This window comes from Macaca fascicularis, chromosome 11 (assembly GCF_037993035.2).
Source record: "Macaca fascicularis isolate 582-1 chromosome 11, T2T-MFA8v1.1".
Lineage (NCBI taxonomy): Eukaryota > Metazoa > Chordata > Mammalia > Primates > Cercopithecidae > Macaca > Macaca fascicularis.
Window position 1 is genome coordinate 10,981,082 of NC_088385.1, and position 20,032 is coordinate 11,001,113.

Consider the following 20,032-nt stretch of genomic DNA (forward strand, 5'->3'; position numbering starts at 1 on the left):
GGTGGTCTATATCCTGCTAACACTTGATACTGTCTGTCTTTTTCATTTTAACAGTACAAGTGACAAGTAGTCATATTCCATTGTGGTTTTATTTTGCATTTTGCTTGTGACTAATAATATGGAACATCTTTTATGTCCTTATTGGTCACTTGCGTGTATTCTTTTGTAAGTATTTGTTCAGTACTTTGGTTCATTTTTTTAATCAAGTTGTTTGTACTATATCTCTAAATTACAGACCTTTTAATATTTTCGATACTAGTCTTTCTAGTTGCATACATGTGTTGCAACTATTTTCTCTCAGTCTTCCATATTTATATTCACAACAGTGTCTTGTATTTTAAAATGGGCAGTTTTAAATTTCTTTCTTTCTTTCTTTCTTTTTTTTTTTTTTTTTAAGACAGAGCCTCACTCTATCGCCCAGGCTGGAGTGCAGTAGCACAATTCTGATCACTGCAGCCTCTGCCTCCTGGGTTCAAGTATTCTCTTGCTTCAACCTCCCGAGTAGCTGGGATTACAGGTGCCTGCCTCCATGCCTGGCTAATTTTTTGTATTTTTAGTAGAGAAGGGGTCTCACCATGTTGGCCAGGCTGGTCTCAAATTCTTGACCTCAGGTGATCCACCCGCCTTGGCCTCCCAAAGTGCTGGGATTACAGGCATGAGCCACCATGCCTTGCACTTAAATTTCAATTAAATTCAATTTATTATTTTCTTTTAATTTTACACTGTACTTTCTCTTCTCTCTCTAAGACATCTTTACTAATTCTCATGGTCACAAAATTTATTTTATGTGTTTTAGAAATTTTATGGTTTCAAGTTTTATGTTCAGGTCAATGAAATGTCTTAAATACATTTTGTAAAATGATGTTATAGTACGGTAAAGTCTTTTTTTCTCAGTTGTTTCAATACCATTTGTGTGAGACGTGGCTTTGCCCATAAATTACTCTTTCGAGTATCTGAAATTTGTGCAGTGGTTTTTGTCTTTTCCTCTTCCTTGTTCTTCATTTCTCCCTAATCTTGAGGAAAAAAAAAAAAACAACACATTTTGTATTTTCTATCTTTAGCTATTGTTTCTCTTGATGTAAGATAAATTACCAAACTCTTCTTCTTATCAAACATTCTCTTTGTAAACATCTTAGAATCTGGCTTCTCTCAATCTCTTCTTGAAGTTACTTTGTTGCACATTATCTGTTGTCGGGTGATCATGAAAACTAATAACTTTTAGTTTTCATTCACTAAGGCTGCTTTAAGCTCTGAAGAAAGAGAGAAAGCCTATGACTTCTTTTTAAATTTTTCTTTCTTCGAGTCCTGTTTTCTAATACTTAAACATATGTTTGTATATGTACATGTATATTTACATACATATAAAGCATATATATGCATATAGGCATGCATACATATATGTATATATAATCTGTGTTTATGCACATATGTACTATATGCACATATAGTCATGCACGGCAGAACAATGTTTTGGTCAGTGACAGATTGCATAATGACAATCGTCCCATGAGATTACAGTGAAGCTGCCCTGTAAAGATGTACCGTTTTTGATCTTTTATATGGTATTTTCACTGTACCTTTTCTATGTTCAGATGCAAGTATTTAGCATTGTGTTATAATTGTCTGCAGTAATTAGTACAATAACATGCTATCCAGGTTTGTAGTCTAGGAGCAACAGTCTGTCATATATAGCCTAGGTGTTAGTAGGCTGTACCGTCTAAGTTTGTGTAAGCACAGTCTATGATGTTCCCACAATGACACAATCACCTACAGGCACATTTCTCAAAATATCTCTCCATTGTTAAGCTATGCATGACTGTACACACACACACACACACACGCACACACATTCTTCCTAGATTGTTTCTACATCTACTAATGATATATCAGCTACAATTACTTTATCATTAATAGAATTATTATTTGTTCTTAACCTCACAGCATTTCCATGAGTGTCAAATCCTCAGTCCTCTCTAATTTTTTTTGCTTACCACAGATAAATAAATTACTGCTTTTATCTTGAATATTCTCTTGCTGAAACACATTGTTTCTTTCCTCCATGGCTTAAAGAATAAAGAAAAAATGTATCTCTCATTTAAGGTCTTCTGTCACGACCTTATGACTCCTTTCTTTCCTGTCTTCAATTCTGCTGCCTTATATATCTGTTATAAACATTTGTTCTAATCATGGACCTTTTGATGATCTTTGTGCTTTTTTGCTTACAATCCCCCATTCAAACTATTTCTACCTTTTGAGTAACCTTTCCTTTCTTTCCTCATTCCCCCAAGACTAAGTGATTTCTCCACTCACCACTCTTTCCAGCTGAACAGCTATAGCAATCATTTTTTGGTACTTACCTTCCTTGTACTTTGTGATGGTTTGCTATCCTTTGTTATTTTGAGATGTATATACTTGATTGAGGGTTTCCTGATTAACAATTATAGGAGAGGAATACACCAGTAATAATATCCAGTGCTTATTCAGAAATTTTATAATATGTGTTGATTTAATTTGCAGTTTGCAACTTTAAACCAAACTGGAAGATTTGCCTTTGTGTGTGCTTCGTGATTATTTTTGCAGCTTGCATTATTATGATAGGTGAGTGGTTTAATTCATACACTTCCTATGGTTCTTCACACCTGATGGGTCTATGTATATCTCACATTTAACTCCAAATCTCCCAGATCTAGAGTGATTAAGGGTTTTGTAGACACTTGTACTCAAGTTTTTACCAGTTCAACATTTTTTACCATAATCCTTGCCTCTCCTCAAAACACTCTCAGTTTTACAGTAGAATTATGTTCTTGACTTTATAGTCCTTGACGCTTAAGAAAAATAATCTTAAATTCTTAGATGACCACCAGATGGCAACAGCAATAGCTATGTTACTGAAATGCCAGGGGTTCAGTCTAGGTCCCATTGCCCACGGCACAGAAAGCCAATCCCGGAGACAATGACTACTGCCAGGGACATAGGATTTTTATTTGGGTGGTGTCAACAGGGAGAATGGGAGATCAGTCTCAAATTCGCCTACCAACTGACTAAAATTAGGGGTTCATATAGCAGGAAAGAAAGGTAACTATTTGTGAGAAAACAAGAATTAGGGAAAGATAACGAGGATGTTAGGCCTGGTCAACAGGAATTAGGGAGGGATAGGGAAGAAGAGTCGGTCAACAGGGAACAGGTGGTCGGTGAGGCAATCATGATGGTGAGGAGTCCGTGGTCTGGAAGTGGTGATCTGGTGACTTTCAGTTTCCTGTTACTATCTGCGAGGCCTAAAGATCAGATGCCTAAAGAAGGAATTCAAATAAGACAAATTTAAGTTTCAAGTTTTAAAACTAGGAGGATCTATGTCTATATCTATTAAAAAAAAAAAAACCCCCCACATAACATCAGTTCTATGGGCTTGTTACAGATAATTTTCTTTTTAAGAGTTTGTGAATTAGTGAGCTAATGTTAAATATACTATACTCTGTTTTTTGAATTTAATCTTCATTAGGCTAGGATACAGGTACAAGAAAATCCATTTACAGACAAAAAATATACAGGATACAATAAGTAAGTTGCTTCTCACAAATAATACATTCCAGACCTAGGATCAAAAACCTTGGCTGTATAACTCTAATGCTTGATAAACTTTAAAAATCATGCAGCTCGACCTTCATAACTGTAGCATTCTTTTAATTTCTTTTTAATCAAGAGTAAGTTATGTCACTAATTGTTTGTTCTATAAAACATTTATTTATTTCTATTAGCTGGGAGGCAAAATTTTACCTCTACCTTCTCAGGGTTTTTCTGCTGGGCCTGAGAATGAAATTGGCACAAAACACATCAACTTGAGCAAAGCACATGTGTTTAGTTAATACAAGTTTGACGTGACATGCATGTCTTCCTTATGAAAGCCTAAGATGCAGGTAGAGTTGAGCACTTATATATTGAATTCAACAAATGGTAATAAATTATTAAAATGTGGCAACACAAAGGGGCTTGATCTAGGGTAATTACTTGGGTGGAAAAGTGACCAGAAAGACAAATGTTAAATTAACAAATGTTGTTTGTACATATTGCCTTTGGCCTCAACTACCTATCCTTGATTATAAGAATGTTACTTTCCCTCTGGTATAGAGAGGACATGTTCCACGTAGGTATTTTATCTCCTGCTTATAAGAAAAAGAAGGAAGCTTAGAGTGTTTTGTCTTGCATCTGCTGTTTTAAAAGTGCCTTTAACTCAAAAGAGTCTATATGCCAGACTGACATATTTCGGGGCATCATGTTCTGAACTCCTTCACTATCGTATTAAGTTAAATGAAAAAAAATAAAGAAATAATGGCATATGTGACCTGTTGGCAAGACTGTCTCATTGGAGTTGCAATATTTGTAAAAATGAAGTTAAATTTCCTCGGTTCTATGGGTTTATTTGGTGAAAAAGATCCAAAGGGAGAATTTAATTCCTGAGCCATGGCCAAATAGTCCCCAGCACTTGATTTTTCGTATGCATCGTGTGCTTAATTTAGCACTTAAATTTTGCTAAGTAGCACTGCTGTTTGTTTTGCTTTGTTTGCTTTGTTTTGTTTTCCTTTGGTTTGGTTTGATGTGGATGGGTTTGGCTTTGGTCATTCTCAAAAACGCTGATTGTCTTCTTGTTTATAGTCTCTTCTGTCAGTGTAGTCTTAGAGCTTAATGTTATTGCTGTTTAAACATCTGGAAGTTAAGTGTAGACAAAAGTTTCTACAAGGAGTTTTTATATTCATTTATTCATTGATTTAAAAGAGCAGAAAGACAAAAGAAGACATTTATGTGGCCAGTAAACATATGAACAAAAGCTCATCATCACTGGTCAGTAGAGAAGTGCAAATCAAAACCACATGAGATACCATCTCAGGCCAGTTAGAACGGCGATCATTAAAAAGTCAGGAAACAACAGATGCTGGCAAGGCTGTGGAGAAACAGGAACACGTTTACACTGTCGGTGGGAGTGTAAATTAGTTCAACCATCGTGGAAGACTGTGTGGCAATTCCTCAAGGATCTAGAACCAGAAACACAATTGATCCACCAATCCCATTACTGGGTATATACCCAAAGGTTTATAAATCATTCTACTACAAAGACACATGCACACATATGTCTACTGCAGCACAATTTACAATGGCAAAGACTTGGAACCAAGTCAAATGTGCATCAGTGATAGACTGAATAAAGAAAATGTGGCAAATAAACACCATGGAACACTTTGCAGCCATTAAAAAGAATGAGTTCATGTCCTATGCAGGGACATGGATGAAACCAGAAGCCATCATCTTCATCAAACTAACACAGGAACAGAAAACCAAAAACCACATGTTCTCACTCATAAGTGGGAGTTGAACAATAAGAATCCATAGACGCAGGGATGCGAGCATCACACACTGGGACCTGTCAGAATGAGTAAGTTGTCTCTGACAAATGCTGCGTTCCAGACCTAGGATCAAAAAACTTGTCTGTATAACTCTAATGCTTGATAAATTTTAAAAACCGTGCAGCTCGACCTCCATAACTGTAGCATTCCTTTAATTTCTTTTTAATCAAGAGTAAAGTTATGTCACTAATAGTTGTTCTATAACATTTATTTATTTATTAGTATTGGGAGGCAAAAGTTTACCTGTACCCTCTCAGGGTTTGCTTTGTTTTTTTTTTCCTTTTTGTTTTTGCTGGGCCTGAGAATGAAACTGGCACAAGACACATCAACTTGAGCAAAGCATATGCATTTATTTAATATAAGTTTGACGTGACATGTATGTCTTCCTTATGAAAGCCGGAAGATGCAGTAAGAGTTGAACACTTATATACTGATTTAAACAAAGGGTAATGAATTGTGAAAACGTGGCAAGTCAAAGGGGCTAGATCTAGGGTAGTTAATTAGGTGGAAAAGTGACCAGAAGGATAAATGTTAAATTAACAAATGCTGTTTGTACACATTTTCTTTGGCCTCAACTACCAATCCTTCATTATAAGAATGTTCCTTTCCTTCTGGTATAAAGAGGATATTTTCATGTAGGTCGTATTTTATGTCCTGCTTATAAGAAGGAGAAGGAAGTCTAGAGTGTTTTGTCTTGCATCTGCTGTTTTAAAAGTGCCTTTAACTCCAAAAATTCTGTATGCCAGAGTGACATATTTCAGTTCTGAAATCCTATCATATTGTTTCATGAAAAAAACAACGAAATAATGGCATATGTGACCTGTTGCCAGACTGTCTCATGAAAGTTGCAATATGTGTAAAAATGAAGTTGTTGCATTTCCTCTGGCTACAATGGGTTTATTTTGTGAAAAGCATCCAAAGGTAGAATTTAATTCCTGAGCCATGTCCAAATAGTCCCCAGCACTTGATTTTCCATATGCATGCTATACTTAATTTAGCACTTACATTTGGCTAAGTAGCACTGCTGTTTGTTTTGTTTTCGTTTGGTTTGATTTGGTTTGGTTTGGTTTGATGTGGATGGGTTTGGTTTTGGTCATTCTCAACAATACTGATTGTCTCCTTGTTTACGGCCTCTTCTGTCAGTGTCTTAGAGCTTAATGTTGTTGCTGTCTAAACATCTGGAAGCTTAATACAGACAAGAGTATCTACAAGAAGTTTTTATATTCATTTATTCATTGATTAAAAAGAGCAAACAGACAAAAGAAGGTATTTATGTGCCCAGTAAACATATGAAAAAAGCTCATCATCACTGGTCAGTAGAAAAGAGCAATTGAAAACCACATAGGCCACTCAGGCCAGTCAGAATGGTGATTATTTACAAGTCAGGAAACAAGAGATGCTGGCAAGGCAGTGGAGAAACAGGAACACTTTTACACTGCTGGTGGGACTGTAAAGTAGTTCAAACATCGTGGAAGACGGTGTGGCGATTCCTAAAGGATTGAGGACCAGAAACACCATTTGACCCAGCAATCCCATTACTAGGTATATACCCAAACGTTTATAAATCATTCTACTATATAGACGCACACACACATATGTTTACTGCAGCAGTATTTACAATAGCAAAGTCTTGGAACCAAGTCAAATGCACATCAATGATAGACTGGATAAAGAAAATGTGGCACATACACAACATGGAACACTATGCAGCCATAAAAGAGAATGAGTTCATGTCCTTTGTAGGGACATAGATGAAGCTGGAAGCCATCATCTTCAGCAAACTAACACAGGAACAGAAAACCAAACACCACATGTTCTCACTCATAAATTGGAATTGAGCAGTGAAAATACGTGGACATAGGGAGGGAACATCCACACCAGGGCCTTTTGGAGCCTGACAGAATGATTAAGTTGCCTCTCACAAATAATTCATTCCAGACCTGGGATAGAAAAGCTTGTCTGTGTAACTTTAATGCTTGAAAAATGTTAAAAACCATGCAGCTCTACCTCCATAATTGTAGCATTCCTTTAATTTCTTTTTAATCAAGAGTAAGTTATGTCACTTAGAGTTATTCTATAAAACATTTATTTATTTCTATTACTTGGGAGGCAGAATTTTACCTCTACCCTCTGAGGGTTTTTCTACTGGGCCTGAGAATGAAATTGGCACAAGACACATCAACTAGAGCAAAGCACATGTGTTTACTAAATATAAGTTTGATGAGACATATATATCTTCCTTATAAAAGCCTAAAGATGTAGTTAGAGTTGAACACTTATATACTGAATTAAACAAAGGGTAATAAATTATGAAAATGTGGCAAGGTAAAGGGACTTGATCTAGGGTAAATAATTGGGTGGAAAAGTGACCAAAAAGATAAATGCTAAACTAACAAATGTTATCTGTACACATTTCCTTTGACCTCAATTACCTATCCTTGATTATAAGAATGTTACTTTCCCTCTGGTATAGAGAGGACATCTTCCACGTAGGTATTTTATCTCCTGCTTATAAGAAAAAGAAGAAAACTCAGAGTGTTTTGTCTTGCATCTGCTGTTTTAAAAGCGCCTTTAACTCCAAAGAGTTTATATGCCAGACTGACATATTTCAGTTCTGAAATCCTTTACTGTCATATTGTTTCATGAAAAACAATGAAATAATGTCATATGTGCCCTGTTGCCAGACTGTCTCATTAAAGTTGCAATATGTGTAAAGATGAAGTTGTTACAATTCCTCTAGCTACTATGGGTTTATTTTGTAAAAAGGATCCAAAGGTAGAATTTAATTCCTGAGCCATGGCCAAATAGTCTCCAGCACTTAATTTTCCATGTGCATGCTATGCTTAATTTAGCACTTAAATTTGGCTAGGTAGCACTGTTTGTTTTGTTTTGGTTTGGTTTGGTGTGGTTGGTTTTGTTTGATGTGGATGGGTCTGGTTTCGATCATTCTCAAGAATACTTATAGTTTTCTTGTTTATAGTCTTTTCTGTCAGTGTATTCTTAAAGGTTAATGTTATTGCTGTCTAAACATGTGGAAGTTAAATATAGACAAGAGTTTCTACAAGAAGTTTTTATATCATTTATTCACTGATTAAAAAGAGCAGAAAGACAAAATAAGACATTTATGTGTCCAGTAAACATATGAAAAAAAGCTCATCATCACTGGTCAGTAGAGAAATGAAATCAAAACCACATGAGATACCATCTCAGACCAGTCAGAATGGTGATTATTAACAAGTCAGGAAACAACAGATGTTGGCAAGACAGTGGAGAAATAAGAACACTTACACTGTTGGGACTGTAAATTAGTTCAACCATCGTGGAAGACAGTGTGGTGATTCCTCAAGGTTATAGAACCAGAAATACCATTTGACCCAGCAATCCCATTACTGGGTATATATCCAAAGGATTATAAATCATTCTGCTACAAAGACACACACACACACATATGTTTACTTCAGCAGTATTTACAATAGCAAAGACATGGAACCAAGTCAAATGTGCATCAATGATAGACTGGATAAAGAAAAGGTGGCACATATACACCATGGAACGCTATGCAGCCATAAAAGAGAATGAGTTCATGTCCTTTGCAGGGACCTGGATGAAGCTGGAAGCCATCATCTTCAGCAAACTAACACAGGAACAGAAAACCAAACACCGCATGTTCTCACTCATAAGTGGGAGTTGAACAATGAGAATTCATGGACACAGGGAGGGGAGCATCACACACCGGGGCCTGTCAGGGGTAGGGGGCAAGGGGAGCTAGATCATTAGGACAAATATCTAATGCATGTGGGGCTTAAAACCTAGATGACGGGTTGATAGGTGCAGCAAACCACCATGGCACATGTATACCTATGTAACAAACCTGCACATTATTCATATTTATCCCAGAACTTAAAGTTTAAATTAAAAAAAAGACCAGAGAGAGATAGAGTTGAAACACGTTATATTGTATATGCTGTGTAATAGCGTGTATCCACTTCTGAGCACTACAATAAGCAATAATAATAACTCATGATGAAGTAGGGAGTGCAGCCTTTGGAGTCTGCCCTACATTTGAGAAGTTACTTGACTCTTTACTACTCACATGAATTTATTCAAACATGTGGAATGCATGGACTTGTCTTATTCTAAATACTTAGCACCTAAATAAAACCATGAGACAGTAAATCTCCAAACAATGTGCGTTTCATTATTATTCCATATTCTTCAGCACTGGATGTTAATGAAATGAAACAAATGTTTCACTAATTCTTATGTTTCACCTATGTGCTGTCCTTTATGGCAAATTTCACTTTCCTAGCTTGGGTATTTTCATAGGTAAAGGAAAGCCTCCATTTCTTATCCTAACCTTTGAAGCATAAATTACATGCAGATCTCCAATCTACCTTGATTGCATAACTTATAGCTAAATTGTGTGCATTGTTTTTGCCAGGATGTCAGTACAGATTATGAGAAGCTAGTGGTTCCATTTCTCAAAATAGAAACCAGGAAAATAGATAAAATATGTATTGCTTGATCACTAAATGATCTTGCTTACAGACAGGGGAAATTAATTCATCCTTAGTCTAGGGGTGAAGCTAACTTACAGGCCTCAAACCACGGGAGCAAAAAGTAAAATTAATACACAGAATGAGTAGAAACAGTTTTTAACTTGTGCTTTATCTGATCATTTCTTTCTTTTTTTTCAGTCAAATGGCCAAAATGTGATAAACGTGTGGCATGTTCAGGCGACTGGCTTGCAGTGAGAGAAAAGTGTTTCTATTTTTCTGATGATACCGGAAATTGGACAGCCAGTAAAATATTTTGCAGTTTGCAGAAATCAGAACTTGCTCAGATTGATACACAAAAAGATATGGTAAGAAAAGAGAAAAGTCTTCAGTAATTTCGGAGATTGTTTGTATAAAAACATGATAAAAACAAGAATAGCTAATACTATAATACTATTGATCCCTGAACAACATAGGTTTGAACGGTGTGGGTTCACTTATGCATGGATTTTCTTCCCTCTGCCACCCTTGAGAGGACAGCAAGAGCAACCACTCCTCTTCCTCCCCCTCCTCAGCCTACTCAATATGAAAACGAGGATGAAGATGTTTATGATGTCTCACCTTCACTTAATGAATAGTAAATATATTTTCTCTTTCTTACGAATTTCTTTTTTTTTTTTTTTTTTTTTTTTTTTTTTTTGAGATGGGGTCTCGCTCTGTCACCCAGACTGGAGTACAGTGGTGCGACCTCGCCTCACTGCAAGCTCCGCCTCCCGGGTTCATGCCATTTTCCTGCCTCAGCCTCCCGAGTAGCTGGGACTACAGGCGTCCGCCACCACGCCCGGCTAATTTTTTGTATTTTTAGTAGAGATGGGGTTTCACCATGTTAGCCAGAATGGTCTCGATCTCCTGACCTTGCGATCTGCCTGCCTCGGCCTCCCAAAATGCTGGGATTACAGGCGTGAGCCACCGTGCCCGGCCCGATTTTCTTAATAACATCTTCTTTTCTCTAGATTCCTTTATGGTAAGAATACAGCATATAATTCAAATAACATAAAAATATGTGTCAATTTACTTTTATATTATCGGTAAGACTTCCAGTCAACAGTAGGCTACTAGTGGCTAAGTTTTCTGTTTTTGTTTTTTGTTTCTTTGTTTTTAAGACAGGGTTCTCATTCTGTCGTCTAGGCTGTAGTGCAGTGGTGCAATCTCAGCTCACTGCAGTCTTGAACTCCTCGGCTCAAGCAATCCTCCCACCTCAGCCTCCTGAGTAGCTAGGACTACAGGTGTACACCACCTTGCCTGGCTAATTTTGTTTATTTTTTGTAGAGATGAGGTCTCACTATGTTGCCCAGGCTGGTCTCAAACTGGGATCATGCAATCATACTGCCTCAGCTTCCCAAAGTGCTAGAATTAGCATGAGCTACTGTTGCCCAGCATGGTTAACTTTTGAGGAGTCAAGTTATATACAGTCTTTTGATGACACAGGGAGTCAGTGCCCCTAACTGCCACATTGAGTCAACTGTATTTGACAATATGTGCTAAACAGTGTTCTAAGCACTGAAACTATAAAAACTCATGTAATCTACCAGCACCCATGAAGGAGTTATATAACTCTTCCTGCTTTAAAGATGAGGAAAGTCAGTCACAGAAATGTTATATAACCCAGTCAATGATACAGCCATAAGTTTTTGAACTGGGATTTGAACCCAGGCAAGATGACTAGTAATGCCATGTCCTTTACCACAATGCATACTATTTATGTGTCTAAATGTCTTCATTAAATGTTCTTAGATTATTAAGTCGATTATTTTTTAACCCTTTCCAATTTGCATTCTACCAAGCATAGACAGAAAAAATTAAAATAAAAAAATACAGCTCTTGGAATTTAGGGACAAAGATATGAAGGAAATATGTGCCCTTTGAAGAAGCAAGTGAATTAATGGAAGTAAAGAGGGCAAAGAATGAGACATGTGGACTCTCGGGACACAAAGTAGGAAAATAGATTAGTTTTTAAAGAATAGCTGGGGATTGGGGAGTGGCCAAGATGACCAACTAGAAGTAGCTGGTGTGCAAGGCTCTCACAGAGAGGAACTGAAGATGTGAGTAAATACAGCACTTTGAACTGAAACATCCAGGGTACACACAATGGAACTAATCAAGGAAACAACTCAATCCATGGACAATGGAGAAAAGCAAAGCAGGTGAATGGCCAACCTGGGAGTGACATGGAGCCAGGGGAACCTCCCCTTGCCCAGGGAAGTGGTGAGTGAATGTGCAACCCCTGGAACCCATGCTGCTCCCATGGATCTTTGCAACCCTCAGGTCGGGAGATCCCCTTGTGAACCAGCTCCACCAGGGCCTTCAGTCTGACACACAGAGCTAAGCGGAGCCTCAGGAGAGCAGCTGCTCAGGCACATGCAGAGACCCGGGAGCCTTAGATAGCCAGGCTTTCCAGGCTTCCCAGCAAAAGTAGTTGCAACTCCAGCCAAGAGGGAGGTCAGACCCCCTGACACATCCCTAGTAAAGGAGCTGAATCCAGGGGGCTCAGCAGTGACATTCTGTAGGACCCTCTTCCATGGCAACTCACAGGATAGGACCCGCTAGCTTGGAGTTCTAGCCAGCCATCAATAACAGCATTGCACCTCCCTGAAACAGCTCCTAGAGGGAGATGGAGGCCACTACCTTTGCTGTTTAGGTGACTTAGCCATCCAGCCTTCAGGGTTTGGAGAATCCACGTTGACCGGGGCGGAAGTGGCACCCCAATACAGCACAGCTGCTCTACAAAAAAGTGGCCAGACTGCTCTTGTAAGTGGGTAACAAATCCCATTCCTCCTCACTTTACAGGATCTCCAACCAGGGTCTTTAGCCGCCTCCTACGAGTGTGTTTGGGCCAGTAATAGGTGTGTGCCTCCCTGACACAGAGCTCACAGAGGGAGGGGCAGGCCACCTTCTTTGCTGTTTTGCAGGCTTCACTGTTGGTATCTACAGGGATCAGAAAATCTGAGGTGAATAGGGACTGCAGATGGCCACCAGCATACCACAGCAGGCCTGTGATAAAGTGGCCAGACCGTTACATGGGTGCCCATCTCCTTGTCTCCTCACCAGGAGGGTCCTCCAGGCCTGGGCCTCCAGCCCCCCCTTGCAAGAGCTATTGAGTCAGTAGCAGCTCTGGAATGTCCTAGACAGAGCCTCCAGAGGCAACTGAATACCCCTCTGCCGCTGCCTCTGCACTGGAACTGCCCTTGCTGCCCTCAGACTAATGAAGGAGCCAAGACTCTAAGTCTCTCATCCACATCTCCAACAAGTTGCAGGAGAAGAGGCCAGTCCATCTCCACAGGCTCTGCCCGCCCACCTTGTTCATCACCAGACATGGAACCCCCAGCATGGGCCCACAGCACAGACCCTCCATCCTGGGCTGATTGCACTGAATGATTGCTTAGTTGCATCTCTCTGGAGTGAAGCTCCCAGGAGAAAAGCCAAAGACCATTGGCCTTAACCACTACTAAGGTCTCTTCCATTGCTGCCTCCAAGTTGGGGAAGAAACAAACACTTTGATAACCCAAGAGCTGCAGTGGGCAGCCTAAGAGTGCCAAGCCGCAATCTACAGCCAGCACCCAAGAGGGAGAGAAACCCACATTTTTAGGACATTGAGAGAGAACAGAGCTGCAACTGTGAGGAAACATAAGGGAGCCACACAATCCAAGAGTCTCCCAACTGACAAATATGTCCAAGCGCCACCTCCTGGATCACACCTCAAAGCTTCAACACCAAAAATGTCTGACTAATACAATCCCTCTAAAACCAAAGACAAGTCACCTTTAAATAAAGACCCTGCCCAAAGTTTCAGCCCTGTGAAAACATACAGAAAAGAGGTCTATTGACTGTACTTAATATACACTGCAGGTAAAGTAACACCCACATGCAGTGATGAGAGAGAATTAATAGTAACTGAAATAGCCAGAGTGTCATATGTTCTCCAAACAACTGTACCAGTTCTCCAACAAGAGTTCTTAACCAGGCTGAACTGGCTGGAATGACAGAAATCCAATGCTATTCCTATCAAACTACCAATGACATTCTTCACATAACTAGAAAGAAAAAATTATTTTAAAATTCATATGGAATCATTAAAGAGCCCAAATAGCCAAGGCTAAGCAAAAAGAATAAAGCTAGAAGCATCACATTACCTGATTGCAAACTACACTGCAGGGCTACAGTAACCAAAACAGCATGGTACAGGTACAAAAACAGGCACATAGACCAATGGAACAGAATAGAGCGCCCAGAAATAAGGCCACACAGCTATGACCATCTGATCTTTGACAAAGCTGACAAAAAGAAGCAATAGAAAAAGAACTCCGTATTTAATCAATTGTGCTGGAATAACTGGCTAGCTATATGCGAAAGATTGAAGTAAGACTCCTTCCTTATACCATACACAAAAATCAACTCAGGATGGATAAAAGACCTAAATGCAAAACCCCAAACTATAAAAAGTTTAGAAGAAAACCTAGGCCATACCATCCTGGACATTGAAACAGGCAAATTTCATGATAAAGACAACAAAAGCAATGATTAAAAAACAATGCAAAAATTGACAAATGGTATCTAATTAAACTTAAGAGTTTCTGCACAGCAAAAGAAACTATTAGCACAGTAAATAGCCAAACTACAGAATGGGAGAAAACTTTTGCAAGCTCGGCATCTGCTGAAAGTCTAATATCGACATCTATAAGGAACTTAAATTTACAAGAGGAAAACAACTCTATTAAAAGTGGTCAAAGGACATAAACAGACACTTTTTAAAAGAAGACATACATGCCACTAACAAACATGAAAAAAAGCTCAACATCACTGATGGTTAGAGAAATGCAAATCAAAACCACAACGAGATATCATCTCACACCAGTCAGAATGGATATTATTAAACAGTCCCAAACTATAGATGCTGGCGAGGTTACAGAAAAAGAACACTTATACACTCTTGATGTGAGTGAAAATAAGTTCTGCCATTGTGGAAAGCAGTGTGGCAATTCCTCAAAGAGCTAAAAGCAGAACTACAGTGGTTGCAGTGGTGTTTACATGATTGATTTATGATTCTTTTGTTATGGATGAGTTAATTTTTAAATATCTTTTCTAAACTAATCAGTCTGTCTACTTTTATTTTTGATCTAAAGTTAGTACTGACAGTTTCTATTTGGATTGGGTAAGACTTGCTTGTAATTAGTTAATTGTTCGTTTAAGACAGAAGTTTGTTCAGTGCCTATGTAAATGATGTACATAAAAACTTTCCAGTTCTCTCCTATTGATCTCAATTAGCACACTGCTATAAATAACCCAGAACTATGTGATGGCAGATATGACAGATATAACTATTGGTTAATGGGCTTAATACTTGAGTGATGAAATAATCTGTAAAACAAACCTTTATGACACAAGTCTACCTATGTAACAAACCTTCACATATACCCCAGAACCTAAAATAAAAGTTAAAAGAACAAAAAGCTAATGAAAAGGTTTGTCACTTAACAGCAAAAATCCAACAGAGGAGTGACTAAACCCATCACTGAATAGATTTCATTGCAGTAAATTATATTCATATAGAAGTTAGTTTTATCTCTTATTATATTTAAAAAATACAATATCAGTGGCATTCATACTGTAGTATCTAATCAAAGTATTTTATCACTGGATTTCCCTATTCTCATAGTATTTATACTTTCCATTAAACTACTCCCCCTGCATCCCTTTTTTATGATTTTAGGAAAAGTGCCTGTGCACACAAAACATATATATAAGCATTAGTTCTCTATCATCCTTGAAGATGATGCTGTGTGAGATCTCATAGAACCTGCTTAGGTCCTATATTGTCATCTAGGCAAATTTAACATCAAATTAATTTATAGCCTATGTCATTCACTCTGTGACTAGAACATATGAATGGTTTAGGAATTTGAACTTGAAGGAAATAAAGTTAAATATGGTTTTTCCTTAATTTCTCACTTGAGACATGGGGGTTACCTTTAAAGATAATCAGAGTGTAGCTCGGAGTGTCAATGACTTGATTGTAGCCCAGCTATTTGGAGATACTTAAGATGCAAAAAAGCAAAATGAAAATCATTCTGATAAAACTAACCCAAATATCAACATCTGTGCCGTTTGTTGTTACAGAAGCATCAGGGAAGACAAATTAGAATGTGAATCCTAAAAGATAGAATAATTGGGGTGGGAAGCGTGTTCAGCAATGTGCTGTAACATATTAAGTCATCGCTGATTCCCTTTGCTTTGTGAAAGGAATTTTTGAAGAGGTATGCAGGAACTGATATGCACTGGATTGGACTAAGCAGGAAACAAGGAGATTCTTGGAAATGGACAAATGGCACCACATTCAATGATTGGTGAGTTTCCAATGTATTAGGAATGTTCTAATTCTGGTGTGTCTTATGAAAAAATTTAAAGCATTTTGAGTTGTATTATTATAAACAAATCTATTTTCTACGTGTAATTAACTTTTCAGTCTCCAATCTATGACATAGGCCCCTTCACATTGAAGCACACCCTAGAGCAACCCATTTTCTTCTCACCTTGTTAAATAACACACAGTGAAATTTTCCATTTTTATTTTTATTTGTTATTTTATCTTTATTGTCAAGCTCTTGCTTGACAATTAGTGCTCTTTTGCTAATTCAAATTTAATCATTCTGCAAATTTTAAGTCAAAACTCATGTATTACTTGTACTTCCTTCCAACTAAAGTTTCTATAAGATTTCTTTGTCTTTAAAGGGTTAAAGACTTTATAGTTGTCTTTAACATTTCAAATGCCCACCACAATGAATACTATTTATTTTTATTTATTTGTTGCTTATTTTATTTATTTTTACTTCTGTTAGCATTTCCTGGGTAGGTTAAAATTGTTTTGTTTTGTTTTGTTTTGTTTTGTTTTTTGAGACAGAGTTTCGCTCTTTGTTTTGTTTTTTGAGACAGAGTTTCGCTCTTTTTGCCCAGGCTGAAGTGCAATGGCGCGATCTCGGCTGACCGCAACCTCTGCCTCCCGGGTTCAAGCGATTCTCCTGCCTCAGCCTCCCGAGTAGCTGGGATTACAGGCATGTGCCACCATCCCGGCTAATTTTGTATTTTTAGTAGAGACGGGGTTTCTCCATGTTGGTCAGGCTGGTCTTGAACTCCCGACCTCAGGTGATCCACCTGCCTCGGCCTCCCAAAGTGCTGGGATTACAAGCGTGAGCCACCGCGCCCGGCAAAATTGTTGAAAGTATTTCTTGGATTAAAATGGTTGAGGATTGTGTAGTTGTCTTTAGCTTTCCAAATGTTCATCATAAGCAATATTATATTTATTTTTTAAATTTTTGTTTATTTTTTATTTAGTTAAAATTTTTATTTATGTAACTGTTTCTTGGATACATATATATCTCTGCCTTATTATTTTAGTAAAGTGCTAAATTTTAAAAAAGCAACCAATAAAACAAATATTGAAATATGCAAGACAGGACAAATTATACTTATAAATAAGAAAAGATTTGGTTATCAACAAAGAAAATTAATAAAAAAATGTATATTTTTTATTTTACTGTAAGTTCTGGAATACAAGTGCAGAATGTGTAGGTTTGTTACATAGGTACGTGTGTGCCATGGTGGATTGTTGCACCTATCAATCCATCACCTAGGTTTGAAGCCCCACATGCATTAGCTACTTGTCCTAATGCTCTTCCTCCCCTTTCCCCCACCCCCTTCTGCCCCCAGTGTGTGTTGCTCCCCTTTCTGTGTCCATGTGTTCTCACTGTTCAACTCCCACTTATGAGTGAAAATATTCAGTGTTTGGTTTCCTGTTCCTGTGTTAGTTTGCTGAGGATGATGGTTTCCAGATTCATCCATGTCCCTGCAAAGGACATGAACTCATTCTTTTTTTATGGCTGAATAGTATTCCATGGTGTATATGTACCACATTTTTTTTAACCAGTCTATCTTTGATTTCCATTTGGGTTGATTCCATGTTTTTGCTATTGTAAATAGTGCTGCAATCAACATATGTGTGCATATGTCTTTATAATAGAATGATTTATATTCCTTTGAGTATATATCCAGTAATGGGATTGCTGGGTTAAATGGTATTTCTGGTTCTAGATCCTTGAGGAATCACCACACTGTCTTCTACAATGGTTGAACTAATTTACATTCCCACCAGCAGTGTGTAAGCATTCCTATCTCTCCACAGCCTCACCAGCATCTATAGTTTTTTGAGTTTGTAATAATTGCCATTCTGACTGGCATGAGATGGTATCTCATTGTGGTTTTGATTTACATTTCTCTAATGGTCAGTGATGTTGAGCTTTTTATTTCATGTTTGTTGGCTGCATAAATGTCTTATTTTGGGAACGGTCTGTTCATATCCTTTGCCTACTTTTTGATGTTTATTTTTTCTTATAAATTTATTTAAGTTCCGTGTAGATTCTGGATATTAGACTTTTGTCAGATGGGTAGATTGCAAAAATTTTATCCCATTCTGTTAGTTGCCTGTTTACTCTGATGATAGTTTCTTTTGCTGTGCAGAAGCTCTTTAGTTTAATTAGGTCCCATTTGTCAATTTTGGCTTTTGTTGCTTTTGACATTTTCATCATGAAGTCTTTGCCCATGCATATGTCCTGAATGATGTTGCCTAGGTTTTTTTCTAGGGGTTTTATGGTTTTGGGTTTTACATTTAAGTCTTTAATCCATCTTGAGTTAATTTTTGTATAAGGTGTAAGGAAGGGGTCCAGTTTTAGTTTTCTGTGTACGGATAGCCAGTTTTCCCAGCACCCTTTATTAAATAGGGAATCCTTTCCCCATTGCTTGTTTTTGTCAGGTTTGTCAAAGTACAGATGGCTGTAGATGTGTGGCATTATTTCTGAGGTCTCTGTTCTGTTCCATTGGTCTATATGTCTGTTTTGGCACCAGTACCATGTTGTTTTGGTTACTGTAGCCTTGTAGCATGGTTTGAAGTCAGGTAGCATGATGCCTCCAGCTTTGTTCTTTTTGTTGAGGATTGTCTTGGCTATACAGGCTCTTTTTTGGTTTCGTATGAAAGTTAAAGTAGTTTTTTTCTAATTCTGTGGAGAATGTCAAAGGTAGTTTGATGGGAATTGCATTGAATCTATAAATTACTTTGGGCAATATGTCCATTTTCACAATATTGATTCTTTCTATCCATGAGGATGAAATGTAAAAAACAATATTGTCAGCAGTCTCTTAGGTTTCTATTGCAGTATGTTTCAAAAGTACCAAGCAAATATAAATCTTATTTTTACTCTTTGAAAAAGTACATTTACTAAAATTATGCCAGAAAACTGATATCTTAAATTTCAGGAATCTTTGAATTTGGCAACTCTCTCTTTCTTTGCATATAGATAGAAAGAAGAAAGGAAGAAAGGAAGGAAGAACAGAAGCAAGCAAGGAAGGAAGAATAGAAGGAAAGAAGGGTCTTACCCCTGTCTTTGTGTATCTATATGTGTCTATCTACCTATCTACACGTTGTTCTAAGTAGGGTTACAGATTTTAACTCCAACAAACACTTATGTCCAGTCTTATTTCCCTTAATATGCCAGATATTTTAATGTAGCATATGGTGATGGGTGGGTATATTTTCTGGGAGCTCAGTATTTGGTATAATATATTTAAAATCACTTTATTCTTAATTGTATTTTTGATTACAACTGTAAGTGGTTCCCAGACTGATTTAGAGTGTTCTTTTTCAGGTTTGAAATTATAGGGAACGGATCCTTTGCTTTCTTGAGTGCTGATGGAGTCCATAGTTCCAGAGGATTTATTGATATCAAGTGGATTTGCAGCAAACCTCAATATTCTTCATAGAGCAGAAAAAACTTGAAAATGACTATCACACTTCAAGATTGAAAGAAGAGCTAACTATGCAAAAGTGGTTTTCTCACTCACTCTATTATAGAATACAGAACCTTGTGAGTAATAAACAAAAGAACCAAACGTGACTGAATACATGAAGGATTATAGACAGAACTTTATAAATTCAAGATACATATCTGCTCCAATATGTGCAAAAATCAGAAAAATCCTGATTCTACTAAGAATTCAGAGCAAATAAAATAACAATAAACAATTAGGTGACCTGTG

General features: G+C 37.5%; 1 protein-coding gene across 1 annotated transcript; it reads left to right on the forward strand.

Annotated features, from left to right (window-relative positions):
• The first annotated feature begins 2,517 nt into the window (after nucleotides 1-2,517).
• On the forward strand, nucleotides 2,518-20,032 carry CLEC2A (C-type lectin domain family 2 member A). The gene is made up of 4 exons (XM_005570553.3): nucleotides 2,518-2,598; nucleotides 10,094-10,260; nucleotides 16,190-16,293; nucleotides 19,642-20,032. Exons 1-4 carry the CDS (start codon nucleotides 2,592-2,594, stop codon nucleotides 19,754-19,756), a joined length of 393 nt encoding a protein of 130 aa, XP_005570610.3. The 5' UTR covers nucleotides 2,518-2,591; the 3' UTR covers nucleotides 19,757-20,032.